Here is a 22,343-nt window from a genome sequence, read left to right on the forward strand (position 1 = left end):
ATGGTCTCCTAGCGGGATTAGGAGAATATGCAGTTGCCTACCTTGACGATGTGGCCATATTTTTGGATTCCTGGGCAGACCACCTGGAACATCTACAAAAAGTCCTTGAGCACATAAGGGAGGCAGGACTAACTGTTAAGGCTAAGAAGTGTCAAATAGGCCTAAACAGAGTGACTTACCTTGGACACCAGGTGGGTCAAGGAACTATCAGCCCCCTACAGGCCAAAGTGGATGCTATCCAAAAGTGGCCTGTCCCAAAGTCAAAGAAACAGGTTCAATCCTTCTTAGGCTTGGCCGGTTATTACAGACGATTTGTACCGCACTACAGCCAAATCGCCGACCCACTGACAGACCTAACCAAAAAGAAACAGCCAAATGCTGTTCAGTGGACCGGAAAGTGTCAGAAGGCCTTTAACAAGCTTAAAGCGACACTCATGTCTGACCCTGTACTAAAGGCCCCAGTCTTTGACAAACCGTTCCTAGTAACCACAGATGCATCCGAGCGTGGTGTGGGAGCAGTTTTAATGCAGAAAGGACCTGATCAAGAATTCCACCCTGTAGTGTTTCTCAGCAAAAAACTGTCTGAGAGGGAAAGCAACTGGTCAGTCAGTGAAAAAGAATGTTATGCCATTGTCTACGCTCTGGAAAAGCTACGCCCATATGTTTGGGGACGGCGTTTCCACCTGCAAACCAACCATGCTGCACTGAAGTGGCTTCACACCGTCAAGGAAACTAACAAAAAACTGCTTCGGTGGAGTTTAGCTCTCCAAGATTTTGATTTCGACATCCAACACATCTCAGGAGCTTCTAACAAAGTGGCTGATGCACTCTCCCTTGAAAGTTTCCCAGAATCAACTGGTTAAAATCGTCCTTGAGATGTGGAAAATATTGTTAGTCTTTATGTACTTGGTAGTATATTTAGAGATGCATGTGTCTTATTAACTCTGTTTTTCCTAGAGCTCCAGGAAGAAATCCCAGGCAGTGTTTCACCCTAGCTGAGATTTGGGGGGCGTGTCATAAATATAAAGGGAAGGGTAAGCCCCTTTGAAATCCCTCCTGGCCAGGGGAAAGCTCCTCTCACCTGTAAAGGGTTAAGAAGCTAAAGGTAACCTCGCTGGCACCTGACCAAAATGACCAATGAGGAGACAAGATACTTTCAAAAGCTGGGAGGAGGGAGAGAAACAAAGGGTCTGTGTCGGTCTATATGCTGGTCTTTGTCGGGGATAGACCAGGAATGGAGTCTTAGAACTTTTAGTAAGTAATCTAGCTAGGTATGTGTTAGATTATGATTTCTTTAAATGGCTGAGAAAAGAATTGTGCTGAATAGAATAACTATTTCTGTCTGTGTATCTTTTTTGTAACTTAAGGTTTTGCCTAGAGGGGTTCTCTATGTTTTTGAATCTAATTACCCTGTAAGATATCTACCATCCTGATTTTACAGGGGGGATTTCTTCATTTCTATTTACTTCTATTTTTATTAAAAGTCTTCTTGTAAGAAACTGAATGCTTTTTCATTGTTCTCAGATCCAAGGGTTTTGGGTCTGTGGTCACCTATGCAAATTGGTGAGGCTTTTTATCCAACATTTCCCAGGAAAGGGGGGGTGCAAGTGTTGGGAGGATTGTTCATTGTTCTTAAGATCCAAAGGTCTGGGTCTGTAGTCACCTAGGCAAATTGGTGAGGCTTTTTACCAAACCTTGTCCAGGAAGTGGGGTGCAAGGTTTTGGGAAGTATTTTGGGGGGAAGGACGCGTCCAAACAGCTCTTCCCCAGTAACCAGTATTAGTTTGGTGGTGGTAGCAGCCAGTCCAAGGACAACGGGTGAAATATTTTGTACCTTGGGGAAGTTTTGACCTAAGCTGGTAAAGATAAGCTTAGGAGGTTTTTCATGCAGGTCCCCACATCTGTACCCTAGAGTTCAGAGTGGGGGAGGAACCTTGACAGGTCCCATATTTCCTCCTCCCAGTCCTGGTTTCCTCTGGGCAAGGTTTGATCCCATTCTCCTGTTGTGACTGCTGCAACCTGACAGGTTGCGAAGCCTAGCTTCTGCTTAAGCTGCTTGATAACTGATTCACAGTGGTTATGGTTTGCAGGAGCTCTGCCTTGTTCTAACGTTAATTTCTTCAACATGCTCTGTAGGACTTGGTTTTCAATTGATATTTTATATTTTTCCTCTACCTGTCCAGTAATCCCTTTTCCCTTGCTTTTAGTTCCCATAGAGTGTCTTTAAGCATGTCCAATTGGCCGTGGACCCCTGTAGTCAATACTTTCCATTTATCTGCTTCTTGCTCACTTGCGCTGAGCTTTTCACACAGTTTAGTATTTTCTGCTTTGGCAATTTGCCAGCTGGAGGAACGCCTCATTACAGGCTTCGCACATTAGCCAGGGTGCCGCTGAATCCCTTTTTATTGGGGTTGAACATTTATAAATCAACAAATATTTTCCCAATTTGTCTTCTAAATCGGCTATGGTGTGGACATCTGCTATTGCTTGTTCCGTCCATGGGCAAGGGCCAAATTTCTGCAAAATTTGTAAAAAAGGAGTAATCTCTTGTACACATGGCAGCTTTTTCAGCTCCACCTAAGCATTGTCCTTAGGGGACTCCTTTCATCTGAACATTTTGTATTTAAGATCTTTGGTTGGTATTTCTAATCACTCTGAGATTCTGTGTTGCCCGTGCTTGATTCGGGACTTACAAAACCCCTTTTCACCTCTGTTACCCGTGCAAGTGCCAGAGTGCCTAAATTTAACCCGCTCCAGGCCAGAGGGAGAAATTTTAAGCCTCCCTCTATATTGCTCGGCCTACTACCACCGAGGGTCCATGCACTGGTTACTTCTTAATTGGTGTTATCTTTTGACGGCTTCTTTCATTCCAAAACACCTCCAGTAGGGTCATCCTGCCCTGGTTTCAATTTTAATAAATTATTTTGTGTTTAAGGGTGCTAGTCTCCACTTCAGGGTCATCAATCTGCCCTTCCTCAATCATGGATGGGTATTGATGATTCTTGAGTGTCGATAAGTCTCTTCACTCCTCCTCCCTTGACCATCTGGCTCTAACAATGGCCTCTACACCTTATCTTTTCCTGATGCATACATTCCTCATCCACACAAACAGTTCTTTACAGAGACCTTTAAAAGGTCACAAATAGCAGTGTTTTATGTTGAACAAGAAAGACATCATAAATTAGACCTTACTAAATCTGGTAACTATCTTTTTCAACATTGGGGCCTGTGCCTCCAAAATTCCTCTAATCTCATTAACATAGACACAGAGAAGCCCGTTTCTGTTACTTAGTTACTTACAAGGCATGAATAAAAAGAAAATAGCTAATACTAGTATCCGTTATCCTATTCATTTATTCTAACACTTTAATTCTTACTTTAAAACTTGCAATGTATATAGCCAAAACATAATCAATTATATAGCACAGTACCCATGGTACAACAGTGTGGCTGTTCTTATGTACTTAACTAAGGAGGGGATAAACTGATGGGGGCAAATTATGGGGTGGGGGATGGAGGGGCTGAAATAAGGGGGTCGACACACCAAGACCTCAGAAGTGTAGCACCATTCTACCTTCCACGATCTACAGACTGGCATCTCACCTGGTGTTATTTTGTCCCACAGAGACCAAAAGATCGAGCATCAGATGAAACAATCAGACCGTTTGGGAAATATTTAACATCTTCTTCCTTCAGCAAATTTCAAAACCCTGTTTAGAAAAAAGAACCATTTTTAAAAAAGACCCTGAAGCTAGAATGTGCAGAGGGAACAAAACCGTGAGAGTCAAAATAAAAGAAAAGGGGGCACGTGTTGGAGATAACATGTCAGTTGAAAATGGCAGCGTGAAGAAAGTGTTTTATGTGGTCTGCTCTGTCAGGGGGCCTGTGTCACACGATCAGATCAACACAGAGATATTCTGCCATCGTGAAAAGCCTGTCAGAGCACAGCCTGTCAGAGCTATAGCACCATGGTTCTCAACCAGGGGTCCAGGGCTCCCTGAGGGGCCGCAAGCGGGTTTCAGGGGGTCCGCCAAGCAGGGTGGGCATTAGACTGGCTGGGGCACAGGGCAGAAAGCTGAAAAACCACCACATGGAGCTGAAGCCCAGAATCCCAAAGGCCCCCACCCAGGGCTGAAGCTGAAGCCTGAACAACTTAGGTTCACAGGGCCCCCCATGGTGTGGAGCCTCGGGCAATTGCCCTGCTTGCTATCCCCTGAACGAAAGCCATGTCTTTTACATGCAGAAAAACAGTTGTTGTGGCACAGGTGGGCCATTGATCATGTGTGTGTGTTGGGGGGGGGAGGGGCGCTCAGAAAGAAAAAGCTTGAGAACCCTTGACCTACAACACCCAAGGCACCAGATTGCCCCTAGCCACACACCCTTTAAAGAAACACTGGACACCAGGTTGTCTTCTCATGTATCAAAAGCCTTATGTTTAAGGGGTCTGGTTCCTCTGTCTCAAACACCAGTTGTGTCAATGGTTTGTGTCAATGGTCAAACGTTTGTTTCTTCAGTCCCCACAACTTGGCCCATATAACCTCCCTTCATTAGCTGTTTGATTTTGGGTGTTGGCAAAGTCTGTTTCAAGGGACTTTTTGGGGTTTTCTTCTTTAATCAACAGGTCTTTTTGAACTGCCCATCCTCTTTGATACAAAAATTGTATTAAAAATTGCAACCACTGTCTTAATCAATCGTTTAGGGAGAAATGAATACTTCAGCAATCCATTGGGCTGTCTTCTGAGCTAAGGAGGAACTTTTGTTTGAGTTCTAGTAGGACGAGGTGGGGTGAGGGGGCTTGTGAAAAGGAAAGAAGGTAGGATGAGAACCTTCACCCCCTTAGTTGTGTATTTCAGGTTTCATACTTGTTGATAGGTCAAGTATCAAACACAAAAGACATATGTTCTTCTGACAATAGGCCCACGTACTTGTGTTGGGGTGGGGTAGTTGTATGGGCAGTGAAAAATCTGGCCCAACACAAAGTACCCCTGAACCACTCAGTTCTCCCCTTTTCATCAAGTCTTCTCTTAAATCAGACCCTTTCCCACTCTAGTTATACCTTTTTATTTTCCCTCAGTTGTTCTGCATTGGAACTTAAGTCTTACCACCATTGCTTTCAGTCATTTCTCATGTCTCTCTGTCATAAATATAAAGGGAAGGGTCAACACCTTTAAAATCCCTCCTGGCCAGAGGAAAAACCCTTTCACCCGTAAAGGGTTAAGAAGCTAGGATAACCTCGCTGGCACCTGACCAAAATGACCAATGAGGAGACAAGATACTTTCAAAAGCTGGGGGGAGGGAAAAACAAAGCCTATCTCTCTGTCTGTGGGATGCTTTTGCCAGGGACAGAACAGGAATGGAGCCTTAGAATTTAGTAAGTAATCTAGCTAGATATGCATTAGATTACGATTTCTTTAAGTGGCTGAGAAAATAAGCTGTGCTGAATGGAATGGATATTCCTGTTTGTGTGTCTTTTTGTAACTTAAGGTTTTGCCTAGAGGGATTCTTTATGTTTTGAATCTAATTACCCTGTAAGGTATTTACCATCCTGATTTTACAGAGGTGATTCTTTTTACTGTTTCTTCTATTAAAATTCTTCTTGTAAGAAACTGAATGCTTTTTCATTCTTCTTAAGATCCAAGGGTTTGGGTCTGTGGTCACCAATGCAAATTGGTGAGGATTTTTATCAAACTATCCTTAGAAAGGGGGGGTAACGTTTGGGAGGATTTTTGGGGGAAAGATATTTCCAAATGAACTCTTTCCCAGAAACCGGTGTTAGACATTTGGTGGTGGCAGCGAAAGTCCACGGGCAAAAAGGTAAAATAATTTGTACCTTGGGAAAGTTTTAACCTAAGCTGGTAAAAGCAAGCTTAGGAGGTTTTCATGCAGGTCCCCACATCTGTACCTTAGAGTTCAGAGTGGGGAAGGAACCTTGACACTCTCTTTTACTGGCTTGTATTATTTAATGACGTAAAGTATCTAAAGTTACAGCATGTGGAAGGTCAAAACATAAAGTGTTAAATAAGACCAGACAATTGATAACTGAGAGCCCTTTCAGTGTGATGCTGAAGCAAAAAAGGTCCTTGTTCTCTGCAGATGCTGCGACAAAATATCCCCAAGCGTGCCAACCCTCTCCTGATTCTTTTGCTATTTTTATTTATTTCCCACATAGAATCATAGAATCATAGAATATCAGGGTTGGAAGGGACCCCTGAAGGTCATCTAGTCCAACCCCCTGCTCGAAGCAGGACCAATTCCCAGTTAAATCATCCCAGCCAGGGCTTTGTCAAGCCTGACCTTAAAAACTTTCAAGGAAGGAGATTCCACCACCTCCCTAGGCAACGCATTCCAGTGTTTCACCACCCTCTTAGTGAAAAAGTTTTTGCTAATATCCAATCTAAACCTCCTCCACTGCAACTTGAGACCATTACTCCTCGTTCTGTCATCTGCTACCATTGAGAACAGTCTAGAGCCATCCTCTTTGGAACCCCCTTTCAGGTAGTTGAAAGCAGCTATCAAATCCCCCCTCATTCTTCTCTTCTGCAGACTAAACAATCCCAGCTCCCTCAACCTCTCCTCATAAGTCATGTGTTCTAGACCCCTAATCATTTTTGTTGCCCTTCGCTGGACTCTCTCCAATTTATCCACATCCTTCTTGTAGTGTGGGGCCCAAAACTGGACACAGTACTCCAGATGAGGCCTCACCAATGTCGAATAGAGACATCCATCATCCATGTTATCATCCATGAAACAGAGTTTAGGAATAGGAGAAGAAGCAATGGGTTTCAATTGCAGCAAGGAAGTTTTAGGTGGGACATTAGGAAAAGCTTCCTACCTGTCAGGGTGGTTAGGCACTGGAATAAATTGCCCAGGCAGGTTGTGGAATCTCCATCATTGGAGATTTTTAAGAGCAGGTTTGACACACACCTGTCAGGGACGGTCTAGATCAGAGGTGGGCAAGCTACAGCCAGCGGGCCACATCTTCCCCGCAGGAACCTCCTGCCAGGCCCCTGAGCTCCTGGCCCTGGAGGCTAGTCCCTGGCGCCTCCCCTGCTCTTCCCCCTCCCCCGCAGCCTCAGCACGCCACCGGCACAATGCTCTGGGCGGCCGGGCAGCGCAGTTCAAGAGCCGCGGCCTGACCCGGTGCTCTGGGCAGTGCGGCTGCACCGCCGCCAGCCACTGGTGCTCCAGGCAGCGCAGTAAGAGGGCACGGGGGGGTGGATAGAGGGCAGGGGAGTTCATGGGTGTGGCCAGGGTTCAGGAGTGTGGATAGAGGTCGGAGCGGTCAGAGGGTGAGGAACAGAGGGGTTGGATGGGGCAGGGGTCCTGGGGGAGCTGTCAGGAATGAGAGCGGGAGTTGGATGGGGTGGCAGGGGGCAGTCAGGCATGGGGGGTCCAGGGACAGGGAGCAGTGGGTGGTGGATGGGTCAGGATCCCCAGCGGGAATCAGGGGACAGGGAACAGGGGGGTTGGATGGGGCAGGAGTCCCGGGGGAGGGGTCTGATAGGAGGTGGGGGCCAGGACACACCTGGCTGTTTGCAGAGACACAGCCTCCCCTAACCGGCCCTCCATACAATTTTCAAAAACCAAAGTGGCCCTCAGACCAAAAAGCTTGCCCACCCCGGTCTAGAAAATACTTAGCCCTGCCATGAATGCAGGGAACTGGACTAGTTGACCCCTCAAACTTCCCTCCAGTCCGACGATTCTATGATCGCACAAACGGCTCTGCACCAGAGGGACACCAGCCTGAGCACTGGGCAGGGCAAGGGACAAACACACCTGCCTACGCTCTATTTTCAGCTCCACTGTACCCCGCATCTCACACACACACATAGTGCCCACTGCACACCAAACACACACCTAGGCAGAGTACCCACGACACACACACAGCCTGACACTGAGCTCAATCAGAATGCAGAATAATTTCTACTGGGAAGCTGGGACAGCTGGAATATTTCCAACTAACCTGAACAAAAAGAACCAAAGGGGATTCTGCTGCCCTGGAAGGGAGATAGGACTAGATTTTCAAACTGGTCTCTTCCCTCACCAGCTTCCTTGAGGCCTGGTTTATGCTTAAAAATTTGATCAATCGAGCTCTGTAGCACAGGACTGAGAAACTTTTCATACCATATTTGAGGCAGTTAGCTTGTACTGACCCTCAGTGTAATTTTTCCATTGACCTAGCTATTGTCTCTCGGGGATGTGGATTAACTAAATTGATGGAAAAACCCTTCCATGAATGTGGAAAGCATCTACACTACGGCACTGCTGCACACCATAGCTGAGTCAATGTAATGACTTTAGTATAGACATTCCCCAAATAGATGTGGGAGTTTCCCCCTTCCTATTAAAGCTATTTTTCTCTCCTTTTACAGTCACTTTTCTCCTTCCCTTGGCAAAGCTCTTTCCTTCTTTTGATAGGTAAATATGTTCAGAAAAGTTGAAAATTTTCCTCTCAGGGTAATTCCTTCTTTCCCGTCCCATGAATGTCATTTCAATTAAATGCTCTGAAACTGACTTGTTGAAATGCTGTGAAACTGACTTGTTTGCCCATGACATGGTGGAACCACTTTATTTTTCCTCCCTTCACTTACAATGAGTTGAGGACGAAAGTAGTAACTGCAAAGAATCCTAAAATCAGACTTAGAGTCAAATCTTTTCCTTAATACCTCTGGAGCTGCTTCCTTGGCCAGAGGAGGTCAAATTTGGCTTTGATGACTTTGAGATTTGATCCCTGAAGCATCTTTACTCCCAGGACAACGGTGTGCACAGCACATGCAATTAATGTAGTTGCTGTGTCTTTCCTTGTGGAAATGGAACACAGAGGGCCAGAGCATCAGCTGGTCTAGATCACTCTCTCTCCTGTGAGGTATCTTTAATATGATACAAAACTGAGGTGAATGTACTCCACTTTATTTGTTGTTCACCTCTTCAAATGTCTCTTTAAGTAATTTCCCAGCATTGGGACACAAAGGTGTCTAGAAGTGGGTGAATTTCTTCTGGACTAATCATTTATTGTCAAAAACAATACCGTTTGGATTGACCTGAAACTCTTCACAAATGCCTTACAAATACTCCAAATAGCTTTGCCCCAAAACAACGGGGAGAGGATTTAGGTGCCAGTGGTAACACATCCACTGTAGGAGGCAGTGGCCATCCTTGCCTTTGTAATTTTTAGCCCAGAATTAGGTTGTTCACCTGTGAGGTGGGAGATCCATTTTTAATTCCACCTTCTGTCCAGTGCTGGGCAAAGCTCTGTGTGACACTGCTCTCCATATCCTTTATGAAAATATGCATACGAAGATGACATCACTGGAATATGCTTTATGCTAAGTGCCCCATTTAACATATCATTATAAAGGTTTAATCAACTAAGTGTGTTCATCCTATTTGTTTACATGGATTATTTCTAGGTCTCGAGTAAGGAGAATAAGATATCAGCTTCTATTACTGATGTAGACAAATTAAGTGGAGACTATTAAAGGTGCTTCAGAATCAATGAACTGTGAATGGCCCTGTTTACCTGGAAGCCTTCCTTGTATGTGTGGGACAAACCGGGAAGAATGGAGATTGGGGTCTTACAGTGACATGTGATCATGTCACCTGATACTGAAATCCATCTTGAAGCTGGTACTTTTCCAGAGTGGGTTGAATTCGAAACAAATGTTTTCCACCTTAGGGATGTTCCACATAAAGTGGGGAAGGCAAACAGTTAGTGTCTTCACCTGGCTTAAGAGAGGGCCTCCCCACCCCACAGAGATACCTGCAGATACCTGGAAACAAAAGGACTGTAAGGACAGGGGTGGGTGAGGCCAGGCTGGACCCAGGTCAGAAAAGGCATCTGACCTGAAAAGGATTTTACCTGAAATAACAGCTGGGGTGAGAAGTTTGTAACTGATTTTTGAGTGTACTAAACTTAGCCTTGAGTGTTTTTTTTTTTTTTTTAATTTTGCTTTGTGATTTACATTACTCTGTCTGGTTTCAGAGTAACAGCCATGTTAGTCTGTATTCGCAAAAAGAAAAGGAGTACTTGTGGCACCTTAGAGACCAACCAATTTATTTGAGCATGAGCTTTCGTGAGCTACAGCTCACTTCATCGGATGCATACTGTGGAAACTGCAGCAGACATTACATACACGCAGAAATCATGAAACAATACCTCCTCCCACCCCACTGTCCTGCTGGTAATAGCTTATCTAAAGTGATCATCAAGTTGGGCCATTTCCAGCACAAATCCAGGTTTTCTCACCCTCCACCCCGCCCCCCATACAAACTCACTCTCCTGCTGGTAATAGAACATCCAAAGTGACAACTCTCTTCACAATGTGCATGATAATCAAGGTGGGCCATTTCCAGCACAAATTCAGGTTCTCTCACCCTCTCACCCCCCTCCAAAAACCACACACACAAACTCACTCTCCTGCTGGTAATAGCTCATCCAAAGTGACCACTCTCCCTACAATGTGCATGATAATCAAGGTGGTCCATTTCTAGCACAAATCCAGGTTTTCTCACCCCCCCACCCCCATACGCACACAAACTCACTCTCCTGCTGGCAATAGCTCATCCAAACTGACCACTCTCCAAGTTTAAATCCAAGTTTAACCAGAACATCGGGGGGGGGGGGGTAGGAAAAAGCAAGGGGAAATAGGCTACCTTGCATAATGACTTAGCCACTCCCAGTCTCTATTTAAGCCTAAATTAATAGTATCCAATTTGCAAATGAATTCCAATTCAGCAGTTTCTCGCTGGAGTCTGGATTTGAAGTTTTTTTTGTTTTAAGATAGCGACCTTCATGTCTGTGATTGCGTGACCACAGAGATTGAAGTGTTCTCTGACTGGTTTATGAATGTTATAATTCTTGACATCTGATTTGTGTCCATTTATTCTTTTACGTAGAGACTGTCCAGTTTGACCAATGTAAATGGCAGAGGGGCATTGCTGGCACATGATGGCATATATCACATTGGTGGATGTGCAGGTGAACGAGCCTCTGATAGTGTGGCTGATGTTATTAGACCCTGTGATGGTGTCCCCTGAATAGATATGTGGGCACAGTTGGCAACGGGCTTTGTTGCAAGGATAAGTTCCTGGGTTAGTGGTTCTGTTGTGTAGTATGTGGTTGTTGGTGAGTATTTGCTTCAGGTTGCGGGGCTGTCTCTAGGCAAGGACTGGCCTGTCTCCCAAGATTTGTGAGAGTGTTGGGTCATCCTTTAGGATAGGTTGTAGATCCTTAATAATGCGTTGGAGGGGTTTTAGTTGGGGGCTGAAGGTGACGGCTAGTGGCATTCTGTTATTTTCTTTGTTAGGCCTGTCCTGTAGTAGGTGACTTCTAGGAACTCTTCTGGCTCTATCAATCTGTTTCTTCACTTCCGCAGGTGGGTATTGTAGTTGTAAGAAAGCTTGACAGAGATCTTATAGGTGTTTGTCTCTGTCTGAGGGGTTGGAGCAAATGCGGTTGTATCGCAGAGCTTGGCTGTAGACGATGGATCATGTGGTGTGGTCAGGGTGAAAGCTGGAGGCATGTAGGTAGGAATAGCGGTCAGTAGGTTTCCGGTATAGGGTGGTGTTTATGTGACCATTGTTTACTCTGTCTGTTACTACTTAAAACCACTTAAATCCTACTTTTTATACTTAATAAAAATACTTTTGATTATTTATAAACTCAATGTAAGTAATTGTTAGCTGGGGGGCAAACAGTTGTGCATATCACTCTTTCGGTGAATAGAGGGAAAATATTTGTCTTTTTACTCTGTATAAGCTTTAGACAGAGTAAAATGGATTTATTTGGGGTTTAGGTTCCATTGGGAGCTGGTTTCAGTCTAGATCTGAAGTTTTCAGGGTGTGACCCAGACCCTGGGTCTATGTTGCCCCAGGCTAGTGTGTCTGGCTCAACAAGACAGGGTTCTGGAGGCCCAGGCTGGCAAGGAAAGTGGGCTCAGAGGAAATTTCAGCACATAGGGTGACAGTCCCAGTGAGGGTCTCTGTGACCAAACCGAGCACACTATGCACTTGGGATTCCTGCATTTCCAAAAAAAAATCCCAGCCCATCAGCAACGAGCTGTTCCACTCTCAGTTGCTCTCAACCTCTCCTTTCAATGTTGTTCTACTGTGGTTAACTAACTGAAAAACAATTGGAACAGAGACATGAAGTTGAGCATCTCACCCTCTCGGTGGGTCGCCTTAGCCACCAGGTTATACAATCATTCTCTCTCTCTGGCCCTGTGATGCTTCCCATGTTTTGTCCACTGATCTCTGTTGGGGCCAGGAGACATTGTTCAAATAAAAAAAAAAGTGATGATAATAACAATATAATAAAGAACAATACTCCCATGGGCTCTGTGAAATTACTTTGTAATGAAATGGGAATTGAATTCACCTGTTTCCACTCCCCATCACTAAACCAGTACACAGTTAAACAGATTCAAAAATTGGTTAGCAGTTTATTCATTTCTTTCCTCAGGGCATCCTTCTCCTCCTTGTTCCTCAGGCTGTAGATGAGGGGGTTCAACATGGGGATCACCAGCGTGTAAAACACTGAGGCCACTTTGTCTATGTCCATGGAATAGCTGGAGGTGGGACGTAAATACATGAAGAGGAGGGTGCCAAAAAACAAAACCACAGCGGTCAAGTGGAAACTGCAGGTGGAGAAGGCTTTGCGCCGGCCCTCAGCAGAGCGGATCTGCAGGATGGCGAAGATGATATAGACATAGGAGAGGAGGACAGTCATAAAGCTGCTCCCTGTAATGCAGCTTGTCAAAGCAAACATCACAATCTCATTGATTCTGGTGTCAGAGCAGGAGAGCGCCAACAGTGGGAGGATATCACAGAAGAAATGATTGATGATGTTGGAGCTGCAGAATGACAGCTGAAATGTACAACATGTGTGTATCATTGAATCCACCACCCCCACAGCGTATGCCCCAGCCACCAGCTGTTTACAAAGTTGCCTGGACATGGTGACCGTATAGAGCAGCGGGTTACAGATGGCCACATAACGGTCATATGCCATCACAGCCAACAAGAGGCACTCAACATCTGCAAAAAGGATAGAGAGATACATTTGCATAGCACAGGCCATGTAAGAAATGCTTTTCCTCTCGGCTAAGAAATTCAGCAGCATCTTAGGGGAAATTATGAAGGAAACAAAGAGGTCACAGAAAGACAAATTCCTGAGGAAAAAGTACATGGGGGTGTGGAGTCGGGGATCAATTCTGATTAACAAGATCATCCCCCCATTCCCCACCAGGGTGATACCATAAATCAGTAGGAACACCCCAAACAGGGGGACCTGTAGCTCCGGACGATCTGTCATTCCTGAGAGAATGAACTCAGTCGCCTCTGAGTGATTTCCCATCTCCTCTGAACAGAGATCAGGCAGCTACAGAGATGTGGACAGGTGGATGGTGAGAAAAAAACTGTCCCTTCTCTTTAATGAAGTAAGTGAAGATAAATGGAGATCAGTTTCTCAATAGACATCAGTACCCACTCAGGGAAGGGCTTAGTCCACAGAGCCAGGTGTTCACAGCTGGTCATTCGAGGTGTTTGATAAAATGCGCACTCTGTGCAAACACAATGACACGCAGGTTAATCATCCCGCCCCCCACACAAACACTCCTGTTCACTACTCTGATCAGAAATCAGTGAGTGACTTGTGACTCTGCAGGCAGAGAATCAGTCGGAACGGATTATTCCTTTGCTAAACAAGGGGTGAGAGTAAAGGAGTGTCAAACTTTCCACCTTCTTTTGGAAAGGGGAGCTCTGCGGCTTTGCATGTTGCTTTGGGGTAAAGTTGCTTACTGTGCTAATTAATTTTTTTTTTTTTTGGCATTTACTTTAGCCTGTATGAAAACCCAGAGACATAATGCAAAGCCCTGGCTTCGGTGACTATGTAATTGCTTATTTTTTTCCAACCAAAGAGGTTGATTCTTTAGCTGAAGGAGTCTGAGTTGGGACTAAGGCGTTTAGTGCTGGAGGTCTGGAATTTAATAACTGCTGATCACCACGGTGTGTGCGTGTGTGCCTGTAATTCAGGAAAGTAGCACTTACCTGCTGAGAAGAGAGAGAGATGAGGTGGTGTTACCCCATCGACAGAAACTTCACATTTGGTGCACTAAGGAAGGTTTATACTGAGATTTGTTATCTGTGGGACATAATTCCTGAAGCAACTGGGAATAACTGAGTTCAGATACCCATAAAACCTAATTAATGCATTCAGTGAACCAAAGCCACCCTCTGTGTAATTGGTGCCCTGGGGATTAATTTGTCCCACTCTTTCCTACTGTGTTATTAAATGATGCAATTTCTACCAGAGTTACAGAATATGAGGTTTGGTGTATATTTCATCCTGCTGTTTTCAGTGCAAGCTGGTTACTGCGTAGAGCTGATCCACACAAAGTTTTTTGTTTTGTTTTTTTGCTTGTTTGTTTTGTGGAGACAAAAATCTTTTTGCTAAAAAACATTTCAGATCAGAAATACCACGGGGTGTCTCAGATACCACACAACAGCAATCTCTTCCATGGGCCAGGCTCCCACGCTGGACTACATCCCACATGATGCATGATGGTTTCTCATCTTGCTGAACTGCCCTGGAACATCACCAGAGTCCCACAGCCATGGTTAGGGAGGAGGGGAGTTTGGTATTTTGATAGAAATCTTATAATTTCCAGAGAAAAGATAATTTCATGGAAAAAAGAGTTGAAAGAAAAATCCAATTTCCCATCAAAAACACTTCTCAAGAAAAATATTCAACCAGCCTTAGCAACAAATTTGGAAACAAAGGAACAGAAAGTTAGATACACATGAAACGTACTAATTATTTGCATGTGTAGCTGATATCTTCTCAGTCATTCCTGGTTCCAGAATCACTTCATTGTCCTGGCCCCAGTAGGTGGAATGTAAAACCTGTAAGACATGTAAGAGTACTCCAGATTATCATGCTATTTATAGCATGCCACTCACCATGGTATCCTATGTCCTTCCCTTGCTAGGTTACTCCCAAAGGTAGGAAAGACAGTTTCACTCATTTTGCTTGATGGAGACCACAGGATGACCACAGGAGCTCAGGGGGAGCACACAGCATGCTATGGACTTCTGCAGTTCACAAAACTATCCCTCTTCCATGCATTTTATCTGCACATAGAGCTCAGCTTTAAGATGTTAAATAAATCTATGAGTCAACTAGAAATAGTCATGGTGTCACCACAAATATTATAGTCATTCTCTCATCACAAAGGTTAATGCTTTTTTTTTTTTATAATGTATTTGAAATTATAAGATGACACTGTATCATGTTATTAGTACTTGTTCCAAATGGAGTCTGGCAAACTGGTCTGTCTTAAACTAAGAAATGTGTGTGCTGCTTATTTTTGTTTCTAAACAGTAACAAGAGTCATCAAACAGGAAGGGAAACAAAGGAAGCCCAACAAAGGTGAGGAAACAGCAGCAGGGAGCATCCTTCTACATATACATTTTGTCTTCCAGTAACCAGGTTAGAAAAGTTTCTAAAACCAGGGATAGGACTATAAAAAGTAGAGACAGACAACCTAAGCCATCCATCTCTCTCTCTCTCTCTCTCTGCCCATTGATTTACTGCATCTGAAAGGAGAAAGGAAGCAGCCATTGGACTGGGGGAGGGGTCCTGACCTAAGAAGTTTGATCAGTAAGACTGCTGAAAGCATGTGGTGAGGATAATTTTGCTTTGAATTTCACATCATTTGTTAACTTAGGCACAAGTTGCGTTGTAGCTTTATTTTTCTTGTAACCATGTCTGACTTTATGCCTCCAAATTCATACTCACTTTGTAGTCAATAAACATTCTTTTATTGTTTTATCTAAGCCAGTGAATTTCAGTAGAAGTGTCTGAGAAACGAAGTTTCAGGCATATTAGTGCTATTAAAGAAATAATCGGAAAAGTCACTTTTATAGTCCAAGAGTGGATTGCACAACACAGGATGTACATTTCTGGAGGGAAATTGAAGACTGGGGAGTGTGTTGGGGTCACCCTGCAGTGTAACCAATGGTGCTGAGAGCCTGAGTGTAACCCAACTATTCCTGGCCAGGCTGCAGTTACACCCACGTGCTCAGCGTGTGATTTGCATGCTAGACGGTTGTTTGTGAGTGGCCCAGGTGGAAGCCACTTCAGCAAGGCATTGCAAGGTTGCAGGCAGGTGTGACACAGCTCCTGATTAATCTGGGTTGGACCCTGGTAGGTCACAGCCACCAACCTAAAAGGTTTCCCAGTAACACAAAGGTGTGGTGCGAACTGACAGTAGCCTTTGATTGACATGAAAGCTAGAGGTCCCCCAATGAATGGACCCATGCACTGATCCATGGCTGCAGATGCACAAGGACACTGTGGTCATCACCTCCCCTCAAGGAGATCCATGGCACGTCCAGTGATGACTTTTCTCTCCTTCACTATGGGAGCAGAAATTATCCCCCATGGGTGTGGAGGCTTGGCTCGTATTATCAGAGCTCCAGGGCAGGTTGGTGCTCCCTTCTCCTAAGTGGTGCCAACCTGTGAGGCATTGCAGGGCTGACTGTATTAGGAGGAAAAATTGATGATCCAAATCAGCTATATTCTTTCGTATAATCTGTGGGCGAGGGGTTACAAAGAATGTACACAATCTCCTGCTTCCCTGAACACAAGTGGAAACAACCAACAGCCAGTAATCTCTGTACTCAGAAACTCCAAAGTCTGTCACCCCCGGTCTGTGCCCAGGAAACACTATGCCCCTACTTCCTCTAGGAGTCATGCTCATAAATCTTCTCCTGGATTCTCTGCCTCCTGTGACCCGGAGGTGCATGCGGCAGTCCTCACTGAAAACACCATGGTCAGGGCAGGCTGCAAAAAGGAGAATATTCCCCAAACTGGTGGTTAACACAGATCTCTGCATCATCTGTGCAGATGCTGCTACAAAATATCTCTGAGCATGCGAGCTCCCTCCAATTCTTTTGTTAATTTTATTTATTTCCTATAATTTATAGTTTGTGAAACAGAGTGTGATGTTGCACCCCATAATGCTTTATAGAAATATGCTTATGAATGTAAATATGACCTAACTGGAGTACGTTTTACGTGAGATATGCCATGTAACATATGTCTGCAAAGGTTATGATCTACTGGATATATTCATGCTATTTGCATGCATGTAAAATTTTTGTATTCAAAGTTATGAATATGTTTTATGTACCTGTTTGTTTTAAGTAGCCTCAGTGAAGCAGTTGGTCAGCTTCTTCAGAAAAGACTACTTTCTGTAAGTGCCCAGTCAAGAAACACTTAAGCTAACAATGAACTTTGAGAGATGTCAATCCACAGCTAAGCTCTCCTGGGAATGTGGCATGGGCATGTAAGGAACCGAGTCATGCATGGACATGTGACTTGCCCATGTGACTCCAAAACTCCATCTTGGAGCTGGATTCTCCATAGGAGAGGGGAAGGGGTTTCCACCCCAAGAGAGAAACTATATAAGCCCCTGGGGAAACCCCTCCATTTTGTCTTCAGCTGGCACAAGAGATAGCCTCTCCACCCCAAGAAGATCCCTGAAAGATACCTGAACAAAGGACAGTAACTACAGGGGTGTAAGTGATTGCTCGACCCAGACTAGGAGTCAGTAAAAGAGGCTTATTGGAACATCTCTGAGGGTGAGATTTACGTTGATGTTGGTGAAACTTCCCTTGTGATCCACCAGTGCTTGCAGCACTATTGAAAAGTACCCCTTGTGGTTTGTGTACTCGCCGGCTTGGTGCTCTGGTGCCAAGATAGGGATATGGATTCCGTCTGTGGCCCCAGCACAGTTAGGGAATCCCATTGCAGCAAAGCCATCCACTATGACCTACACATTTCCCAGGGTCACTACCCTTGATATCAGCAGATCTTTGATTGAGTTGGCTACTTGCATCACAGCAGGCCCCACAGTAGATTTGCCCACTCCAAATTTATTCCTGACTGACCGGTAGCTGTCTGGCATTGAAAGCTTCCACAGGGCTATTGCCACTCGCTTCTCAACTGTGAGGGCTGCTCTCATCTTGGTATTCTTGTGCCTCAGGGCAGGGGAAAGTGAAGTCACAACGTTCCATGAAAGTGCCCTTACACATGCAAAAGTTTTGCAACCACTGGGAATCGTCCCAGACCTGCAACACTATGTGGTCCCACCAGTCTGTGCTTGTTTCCCGAGCCCAGAATCAGCGTTCCAACACATGAACCTGACCCATTAGCACCATGATGCCCACATTGCCAGGGCCCCTGCTTTGAGAGAAGTCTGTGTCCATGTCCTCATCATTCACGTTACCACGCTGATGTCACCTACTCGCCCGGTATCGCTTTGCCAGGTTCTGGTGCTGCATATACTGATGGATAATGCGTGTGATGTTTAATGTGCTCCTAATTGCTGAAGTGATCTGAGCGGGCTCCATGCTTCCCGTGGTGTGGCATCTGCACAGAAAAAAGGCGCGGAACGATTGTCTGCCATTGCCCTGATGGACGGAGGGAGGGGTGACTGACGACATGGCTTACAGGGTTGGCTTACAGAGAATTAAAATCAACAAAGGGGGTGGCTTTGCGAGAAACTGAATGGCCCCATCAAGGATAGAACTCAAAACCTCAAGGATAGTACTCAAAACTGGGTTTGGCAGGCTGTTGATTTCACAGAAGGAAGGAGGGAGGGAGGAGAAAATGAATACAAAACAAATCTGGTCTATTTCTTGTTTTGAGCCACTTCATCTATCTTTATACATCTTGCTAGCAGGAGACTGTGCAGTACAACCGCTAGCCATCATCATCTCCTGGGTGCTCGGCAGAAGACGGTGCAGTATGACGACTAGCCATCATCTTCTGCTGGCTGGAGGTTAAAAGACAGTGCACTGTCGGTAGGACTGAATCGCCACAAGACGAAACTTAAAAGGGAAATGACCTGGCTGAATCACTCCCATGTTTGCCCAGGCGCCCGATTAAAAGAGCACCCAGGACTACGTCGATGACGTCTACCAGTCATACTGCACTGTCTGCTGCCAAAAGGCAATAAACTGCTGCTGTGTAGCAATGCAGTACCACGTCTGCCAGCACCCAGGAGACATATGGTGACGGTTAGCAGAGCGGGCTCCATGCTTGCCGTGGTATGGCGTCTGCACAGGTAACTCAAGAAAAAAGGCGCGAAACGATTGTCTGCCCTTGCTTTCACGGAGGGAGGGAGGGAACGGGGGCCTGACAATATGTACCCAGAACCACCCGTGACAATGTTTTAGCCCCATCAGGCACTGGGATTTCTACCCAGAATTCAGATGGGCGGCAGAGACTGCAGGAACTGTGGGATAGCCACCCACAGTGCAACGCTCTGGAAGTCGACGGTTGCCTCGGTACTGTGGACACACTCCGCCGACTAGATGCACTTAGAGCACTTGTGTGGGGACACACACAATCAACTGTATAAAACCGCTTTGTACAAAACCGACTTCTATAAATTTGACTTAATTTTGTAGTGTAGACATACCCTTAGAGGATAAATTTCAACATTTCTGAACATATTTACTTAACAAAAGAAGGAAAGAGCTTTACCAAGGGAGGGAGAAGAGTAACTGTAAAAGGAGAGAAAAATAGCTTTAATAGGAAGGGGGCAAACTTCCCCATTGATTCAGGGAATGTCTATACTAAAGCCAATACATTGACTCAGCTATGGTGTGCAGCAGCACCATAGTGTAGATGTTTTCCATATTCATGGAAGGGTTTTTCCTTCAATGTAGTTAATCCACGTCTCCGAGAGGCAGTCGCTAGATCAATGGAAAAATTACACTGAGGGTCAGTACAAGCTAACTGCCTCGCAGAGGGTGTGGAAAGTTTCCCTGCCCTGTGTGATAGAGTCTGTTGATCTACTTTTAAGCATAAACCAGGCCTCAGAAAAGCTGTTGATGGCAAAGACCTGTTGGGAAATCTAGTCCTATCTCCCTGCCAGGGCAGCAGAATCATAGTATAGAATCATAGAATCACAGAATATCAGGGTTGGAAGAGACCTCAGGAGGTCATCTAGTCCAACCCCCTTCTCAAAGCAGGACCAATCCCCAATTAAATCATCCCAGCTTCAGTTCTTTTTGTTCATGTGAGTTGGAAATATTCCAGCTGTCCCTGATTCCCAGTAGAGATTATTCTGCATTGTGATTGAGCTCAGTGTCAGGCTGTGTGTGTGTAGTGGACACTCTGTCTGTGTGTGTGTGTGTTTGGTTTGCAGTGAGCACTATGTGTGTGCATGTGGTGGGGGGCACAATGGAGCTGAATGTCAATTGGAGGCATATGTGGGTCCCTTGCCCTGCCCACTGCTCAGGCTGGCGTCCCCCCTCCTCCCAGTGCAGGGCTCCTTGTGAGATCATGGAATCATAGGACTGGAAGGGCCCTCGAGAGGTCATCTATTCCCCTCCCCTGCACTCACAGCACGACTGAGTATTATCTAGACCATCCCTGACAGGTGTTAGTCGAACCTGCTCTTCAAAAGCTCCAGGGGTGGCAATTCCACAACCTTACTGGGAAAATTATACCAGTGATTAGCTACCCTCACTGTTGGGATATATTTCCTTATGTGCAACCTGAACCGCCCTTTGTGCAATTGAAGTCCATTGGTTCTTGTGCTTTCCTACCCCCCACTTCCACCCCTCCCCACACATTGTTTTGCAATTTTATTCCTTACCTCTGCGTGAAAGGTTCAGTCACAGAAACACCTTTGGAACTGCCATCTGATGTCCTGAGACGTGAAGTTGAACATCTCTCCCTCTAGGTGGATGCCCCTGGACACCAGCTTATAAAATCATTCTCTTTTTCTTGCCCTGTGAGTCTTCCCCAGGTTTTGTCCACTGATCTCAGTTGGGGCCTGCAGACCTTGTTGGCATACCAACAAATTAATAATGATAATAATACAAGAATGAACAATACTACCATGAGCTCTGTGAAATTACATTGCAATGGGCTGGGAATTGAATTCACCTGATTCCACTCCCCATCACTAAACCAGTACAGAGGTAAACAGATTCAAGAATTGGTTAAGAGTTTATTCATTGCTTTCCTCAGGGCGTCCTTCACCTCCGTGTTCCTCAGGCTGTAGATGAGGGGGTTTAACATGGGGATCACCACTGTGTAAAACAAGGAGACCACTTTGCCTCTGTCCATGGAATAGCTGGAGGGGGGACGTAAATACATGAAGAGGAGGGTGCCAAAAAGCAGAACCACAACGGTCAAGAGGAAAGTGCAGGTGGAGAAGGCTTTGCGCCGGCCCTCGGCTGAGCGGATCTCAAGGATGGTGGAGATGATATAGACATAGGAGAGGAGGACAGGAATAAAGCTGCTCATTATAATGCAGCACGCAAAAGTAAACATCACATTCTCACTGATGCGGGTGTGAGAACAGGAGAGCGCCAACAGTGGGGGGATGTCACAGAAGAAATGATTGATGATGTTGGAGCTGCAGAATGACAGCCAAAATGTAAAACACATGAATATCATTGAATCCAAAAACCCCAGAGCGTACACCCCAGCCACCAGTTGTTTACAAAGCTGCCTGGACATGGTGACTGTATAGAGCAGTGGATTAGAGATGGCCACATAACGGTCATATGCCATCACAGCCAGCAAGAAGCCCTGAGAATCTCCAAAAGCGATAGAGAGAGACATTTGGACAGCGTAGGCAGTGAAAGAAATGTTTTTCCTCTCGGGTAAGAAAATGAGCAGCATCTGAGGGGAAATTTTCGAGGAAAGGCAGAGGTCACAGAAAGACAAATTCCTGAGTTAAAAGTACATGGGGGTGTGCAGTCGGGGGTCAGTTGTGATTAACAAGATCATCCCCCCATTCCCCACCAGGGTGATGCCATAAATCAGTAGGAAAAGCCCAAACAGGAGGACCTGTAGCTCCGGACGTTCTGTCACTCCTGAGAGAATGAACTCAGTCACCTCCGAGTGATTTCCCTCTTCCATCTCCTCTCAACAGAGATCAGGCTGCTACAGAGATGTGGGCAGGTGGATGGTGCGGAAAACCTCTCCCTTCTCTGTAATGCAGTAAGTGAAGATAAGTGGAGATCAGTTTCTCAATGGACATTAGTACCCACTCCGGGAATGGCTTATCCACAGAGCCAGATGTTCACAGCTGGTCATTCCAGGTGTTCGATAAAATGCACACGCTATGCAAATACAATGACAAGCAGGTTAATCATGCTGCACACACAAACACTCCTGTTCACTAATCCGAGCAGCAAGTAGTGACCTGCTGTGAGAGAATCAGGGTGAAAATCATCCCAGTCTGATGAAATTATTTGTTAGCGGAAGAAGAGGTGAGAGTAAAGCAGTCTCAATCTTTCTACCCTCTTTGGGC

The 22,343-nt window shown here is 45.3% G+C and overlaps 1 protein-coding gene and 1 pseudogene across 1 annotated transcript; both read right to left on the bottom strand.

Annotated features, from left to right (window-relative positions):
• Positions 1–12,421: 12,421 nt before the first annotated feature.
• On the bottom strand, positions 12,422–13,354 carry LOC144266448 (olfactory receptor 5G9-like). Its single transcript, XM_077819898.1, has one exon. It carries the CDS (start codon positions 13,352–13,354, stop codon positions 12,422–12,424), a length of 933 nt encoding a protein of 310 aa, XP_077676024.1.
• Positions 13,355–21,010: 7,656 nt separating this feature from the next.
• On the bottom strand, positions 21,011–21,949 carry LOC144266594 (olfactory receptor 5AR1-like; annotated as a pseudogene).
• Positions 21,950–22,343: the final 394 nt, after the last annotated feature.

This window comes from Eretmochelys imbricata, chromosome 6, assembly GCF_965152235.1.
Source record: "Eretmochelys imbricata isolate rEreImb1 chromosome 6, rEreImb1.hap1, whole genome shotgun sequence".
Classification (NCBI taxonomy): Eukaryota; Metazoa; Chordata; order Testudines; family Cheloniidae; genus Eretmochelys; species Eretmochelys imbricata.